Here is a 6,000-nt window from a genome sequence, read left to right as displayed (position 1 = left end):
TTTGAGACAGAGTCTCACTACGTTGCCCTTGGTAGAGTGCTGTGGTGGCACAGCTCACAGCAACCTCAAACTTTTGGGCTTAATCGATTCTCTTTTCTCAGCCTCCTAAGTAGCTGGGACTGCAGGTGCCAGCCACAGTGCCCAGCAATTTTTTGGATGCAGTTGTCATTGTTGTTTAGCTGGCCCAGGCTGGGCTTGAACCCTCCTGCCTCGGTGTGTGTGGCCGACACCCTAGCCACCGAGCTGCACGTGCCACCTTTAACTTGGCTTCTGAAGCCATCTATGGATTTCTGCAGAGAGAGCTACGAGATTAAAGGTTTAAAATGTTCATAGGCTCCTGATAAACATTCGTGGTAAGCTCAAGAATCAAAGAGCAGAATCCCCATCAGGATTCTGTCCCTTTCTATATAATAGACTCAGGTTTGGTTGTCTTAAAATGTCTTGATTATTTTAAATATTGTGTTCCACATAATGTAGTAACTTCTTTATGTAGTTTCCTCGAATGAAATTCTTCTGTCTTTTGTTTTCAGATGGGTGATCTACAATGACCACAAAGTTTGTGCCTCCGAAAGGCCCCCTAAAGACCTGGGCTACATGTACTTTTACCACAGAATACCAAGCTAAGCCCCCCACATCCAAATCGGCGAAAGGAAGCCATACACCATTTTAATTTGCCAAAAAAAAAAAAAGAAAAAAAAGAAAAATTGAGACATCCAGACGTGGAGGGATCCATGGAGTATTTATAGTTTGTTTAAAAAGCACCATCATTTGACACCTTCTGAAATAGACCTGGGGAGAAATTTCTATTAGGGATGATATACTATTGTAGATAGTTTTTATAAATGTTCAAGGAGAGGAGGATATTTAAAAAAAATATTCATATTGCTGGTGGAGAATCTGCCATCAGCACATCAAAAATGGCAATATTCCCCCAGTCCTCTGTTTTGCTTTGGGGATCAATGGTAGTGGCCCCCAGAGAAACTCATTAATGTGGCCAGTGGTCTGGCCTTACCCACAATAAGAGAAAAGCTCACTTTTGTTTCATGTAGAAAATTAGCCACTGGGTGGAGCTTTATCTGTGACATAATTTTTTTCATGACATACAATAATTTCTGACCTATCCATCCATGTGTAATATAGCATCTGCAATGAAAGATATTTTTAATTAAATCATATCAAAATTCATAATATGATTACGTGAATGTGTGTAAGAGTGAGTGAGAGTATGAGACCTTTTATTAGAAAAGTGAGTCCACTAGAAATTTTGCTGACTTGGTTTTTAAAGGCTAAACAGTTGTATTAAGCATATCTGAAAAAAGCAAGTAAATATGTAATGAAATTATAACTCAGGAACATTTAAAAAGATTAGTTCCCCACTTAGATTTGAAGGCGTAAGAAGGGCTAAGTTAGCCCTTTAAGTGCTGTCAGGAATTCAGTTGAGTTTGCGACATTGCTGGCCTAATGCCAGATGCCCACAGCAGCGTATACTGTACTTTGCCAAAGGTAGGTGAATTTCCATTTTCTCAGCAGCCCTTTCCCCAAAAGGTATAGTGTTCATTTTTAGTTCAAATAGCTAACTGGAATCGTGTTAAGTGCCCCAGATCTGTCTGCAGTTTTCAGTCTCTACATCCTCTGTCTGCCTCCGTGTCTACACTTTCTGGGGCCAGAGTCTCATCTCTGCTCCCCTTTTGTTTGTTACCCCCTAATTTGCCTTCACTGCTTACTTGGTGTGACCAACAGCGTGATCTTATACATTGTAAGGATTTTCGATGCAAAGAGGCATTTGTATGACGTTCTGCAAGACTACCTTCCCGTTTTGGTCATTTTCGGTGGTATTTGCCACCTGGGGTTAGGGTTTCAAATGTGTTGAAAAGTGGAATGATAGAGTTCTGTAATGTTCCTCTTACTCTTCGCCAAATCCTAGAGTCTCTGCAGTTCCTATTTCAGATTATTCAGACAAAGGAAAAAGGATTTATTGCTTCCTCCTTAACACATATTTGCTTGGTTGAAAGGATCTTTCTAGAAACTGTAGGAAAACAAAGTAGAACTTTCTGGGTGAAAAAAAAAGCACAGTGGATTGGGACGTGGTGAACTGTGGGTAGTCAGGAGTGTGGTTACCACAGGGGCGCCTGTGTCACAGGTCATCTAACTCTGTGCACGTGACGGTCGCGGTGTCGGAGGCCCATGGCCTGGGGACCCGGGTGCTGCCCCACCTGGCTGTGGACCTTGGGCAAGTCCTTTACCCTTCCTGTGCCTCACAGTCCTCATCTGCTCCATGGTGCGATGACACCTGCCCCCCTCCCTTTCCAATCATGCTTTGGGGACATGGTGAGATTGAATACCATGAGCCTTTACAGAGTGGAAGGCGGTGTGGGGTGGTGGCTCCTGGTGGAGGTGGCGTCCTGCCTTGTCTCATCTGATGTTTTCCTCAGTTTGGGAACTAATGTAACTGGCAGAAGGTGGGAGCTCATGTGCAGTCATTCTCTACTGAAGTGTGCCCACTGGAGCCACCGTCTGATGTTGACTGGAGCATCCTCAAGCATCTGTGTTCTGTTCCTCGAGTCGCTGGCTCCCGTGGACATCCCCATGCTAAGCTGCCTTACAGAATACAGTCCCCTTAGGGCTGAGTTGAATCATAGAATAATGATTGCAGACATGCATCAAAAATGGCTGGTTTCCATCGATGTTGCAAGGCAAAGGCCCTTTGTTTGGAATGGGGGGCGAGGGGGGTTGGATTGAAATGTGGACAAAGATAGCATCTGTATTTTGAAGAAAATAAAAATTTTATAATAAAACTTTGCAAAATGAATGGTGTAAAATCAACATTTGAGATTACAGTCTATAAATTATTTAATTTCATTAACCCAAACAAGAACTTTAGCCCTTTGAATACCTAAACACATTGTAGGAAATCATACTATGGCCACCTCACAACACAAAGGGCTATTTCTACAAGGCAAAGTTTTGGATTGAGAATTGGGAAAAACCGGAGCAAATAATGGGTTTCTTTCTTGCTTAAAAATGTATTTATATGTGTATCTTAATATATACAAAGCAGGTTTCCCTATGAAAATCTGGAATGTACCACTTAATTTTACATGGGTGTAGATGACATTATTTGTGACTGAGAACTGGAATAATGTGTGGATTGTATCAACTGATTATCAGCCAGTTAGGAGCCCTCTGTGTGAGGCATGTTGGTGTAATTGTGAACTTCTCACGGTACGAGTTTGTGGGTGTCTGTGGGAAAGGCAGCACTTTCTTCCTGTAAATAGCTTTTGATGTATGTTTGTGTAGAATCCCAATGTGAATGTGTCTTTGGAAAATGTAATGTATCAAAATTTTAACTTTGTCTGTGGTTCTAAATGCCCATTCAACAAATCAGTAAACCAGTTTGGTTCACATTGGGGTTTTCTTTTAAAGGAAAAATAATGTATGCAGAAAAGACTCTTGGAAGAATCATGTTTTAGCAACATTTTACATCAACCCTGCTTCAATATTTTGGAAACGATGAGGCTGCTTTCTTCCACCTACAAGAGAATGTGCCTGCCATTTCCCAGCTGCTCCCTTGGAGCTGAAATCCCGTGGGTAAAGCTGGAGCCTTTTGCTCCCTGTGTTGCTTATCCCTTGCCCGAACCAGAGCCTGACCTGCAGTCCATGGTGAGAAGGCCTGGTCAGCATCCAGGCGCCACCTGTCAGTGTGGTGAGGCCAAGGCCCTGTGCCTCTCTGGGCATTTTTCTTTGTAATGAGAGGGTTAGATTCGATGAGCTCAGAAGTCCCGTCTGCCCCTAAAAGTCTCTTCTGTTTTTGTAGGAGGGATCACCTAGAGGTTCAGACCTTATGTTTGTGAATTGTTACAGCATCTACACTGCAGTTGAGGACCTGTGTCATTCTTAGTGTCCCTGTCCCATTTCTTTTTCTGCTTTGCTTATCTTTACTTTCTTTGGTCATCATCCCATTTTTTTTCTACTCTTGAAACTCATGACTTTCCAATCCATGAGGTACTTTGCCTCCTTCCCCCTCAAAATTAAAAAAAAAAATCCATTTAAAACACCTCCTTAGAAAAGGCTCAAAACTGCATTTAGCTAAATCTGTCACATTTATAGAGTATTTTAAAATTCTAGGGGAGGGCAGGGAAGGAGTCCTAATTCAGTTATAGCTGTGATCTCCGGATAAAAGTTGTCTGTCCCAGGCGGGATGTCCTTTCATCTTGGAGCCATCACTGTTGCTAAATCCCATCAGGACTCGGGGATGGGGTCAGATAAAATGTGACTCTGTCCTTTTCTTTAAAGAATTCTATCCTATCCTGTCCTTTGCTTTAAATCCTAGGTTGCAGAACATAGTCCTATTCTCTTAAATTTGTGTAGAAGATCACATCCATGGTGTCACGGAGATTTCCCACTCAGCAAATCCCCCCAAAAGAGTTTGCGTCTGCTTCACCAAGCCTGTGCCATTTGCTCTGGTGGGCAAGAGCCCTGTGTGGCAAACGGCCACTTGAAATTTGGTGTTTGAGATTGTGCTGTACACATGAAAGACACACCAGATCTCAAAAGGCTTGGCTTAAAATATTTCTCCAATCTTTTATATTGATCACATGCCAGAATGACAATATTTTGGATATACTGATTAAATCAAATATTTAAAAGTTTAGTAAATATGATGAAAGTTGTTTTCACCTATTTTTGTCTTTTTAAAATGTGGCCACTAACAAATTTAAAATTAGATGTGTGGCTGCCGCTGTGCTTCTACTGGCCATGCCCCTCCAGACCTGCGTGGTGTGGGGCAGGCGGTGACATCCCACAGGTAGGAAAGGCCACTCTGTGAGGCATCCAGATAGAAGCAACACAAAGGTTTTTGCTCAATTCAAGAGCACTGGGAGGCACGTAGCGCCTCTCAGAAAGCAGATTTTTCTGCATAAAACCCAGTATAGACATGTATGATCCCAATTAAAAAAACATAAGCACATGAGCCCCAAACTGTCACCTTTCGCCTTGCCTGGGAGTTACTGTCTCTGCTCCTCTTTCTCTGGCATCTGCCAGGTGCCAAGGGTATTACCACATCAGGGTGTTTGGCATCTTTGTTTCATTTTAGGCGACATTCTCTTGTGGTTTTCCTCCCCGGGTATTTTGTAGTCTGTTCCGAGCTGGCTGTGTTGAATCCTGTGCCCTCCCTGTGCCACTCTCGGCCTTGAGAGGCTGAGCCTGTTTCCTGTGCCCACCTGCCCAGCAGGGTTTGATGCTGGCTCCTCAAAGAGTTTGTATTTGTTTAATTTTGCACTAGTCACAGTTGTTGTTTAAACTATATAAAATGTTTTGGGAGAGTATTTGCCTGTGATGAAAAGAGAGATGGATGATTTATTGCTTCAATCGTTTTAAATTAAAAGCTATTCTCACAATCTGAGGTTCCTTTATGGCTCTTTTTTTCTTATTTCTTTTTTAAAAAAAAATGCCTAGTAAACTGATTCTGCTGGTTCTCATTCACCAGTGGAACAGGGAACTAGAGACAGTGACTAATTTTGTTTCTTTTTAGGGTTTCTGGGTGTAGCTGGGCAGCCTTGGTGGCTCTATGATCCCCATCCTTGGTGAAACTTTGGCGGTGGCACGTCATCACCTCTGAGGAGGTGGCAGGGGTCAGGTGGCGGGAGTCTGGTGCCTTAGGCATCTCTGGTGTCAGGTCACTGAGTGGAATTAATTAAGACCTTCCTGTGTTCCCTCGCTCTGTGTTTGCTGGTGACCCCTTAACAGGGTAAAAGCAAACTAAAGAGAGAGAGAGGTGCTACATCAAGAGACTCCAGTGATGCTACGACATTGTGTTTCTAGGGGGTGAGTTTCCTATTGCTGCAGTGACAGAGTACCCCAAGCCCAGTGGCTTAAAACAATGCATTTGATTTAATGGTCAGAAATCCGAAAATGGATCTTACGGGGCTAAAATCAGGGCATTGGCAGGGCAGTTGTAGGGGAAAATCCCTTCCTTTTCCATCTTGCAGCGGCCGCTTGCTT

The 6,000-nt window shown here is 43.0% G+C and overlaps 1 protein-coding gene across 1 annotated transcript in view; it reads left to right on the top strand.

Annotated features, from left to right (window-relative positions):
* Positions 1-689, top strand: part of USP13 (ubiquitin specific peptidase 13) — a 154,386-nt gene extending 153,697 nt beyond the window's left edge. Inside the window, exon 21 of the mRNA XM_003794274.2 lies at positions 531-689. Coding sequence (XP_003794322.2) covers positions 531-624 — 94 coding nt within the window. The 3' untranslated portion in view covers positions 625-689. The remainder of the gene's footprint in view (positions 1-530) is intronic.
* Positions 690-6,000: the final 5,311 nt, after the last annotated feature.

The sequence above is a fragment of the Otolemur garnettii genome, unplaced genomic scaffold, assembly GCF_000181295.1.
Source record: "Otolemur garnettii isolate 467f Iridium unplaced genomic scaffold, OtoGar3 scaffold00078, whole genome shotgun sequence".
Classification (NCBI taxonomy): Eukaryota; Metazoa; Chordata; class Mammalia; order Primates; family Galagidae; genus Otolemur; species Otolemur garnettii.
This window is presented reverse-complemented; position numbering and strand designations above follow the sequence as displayed.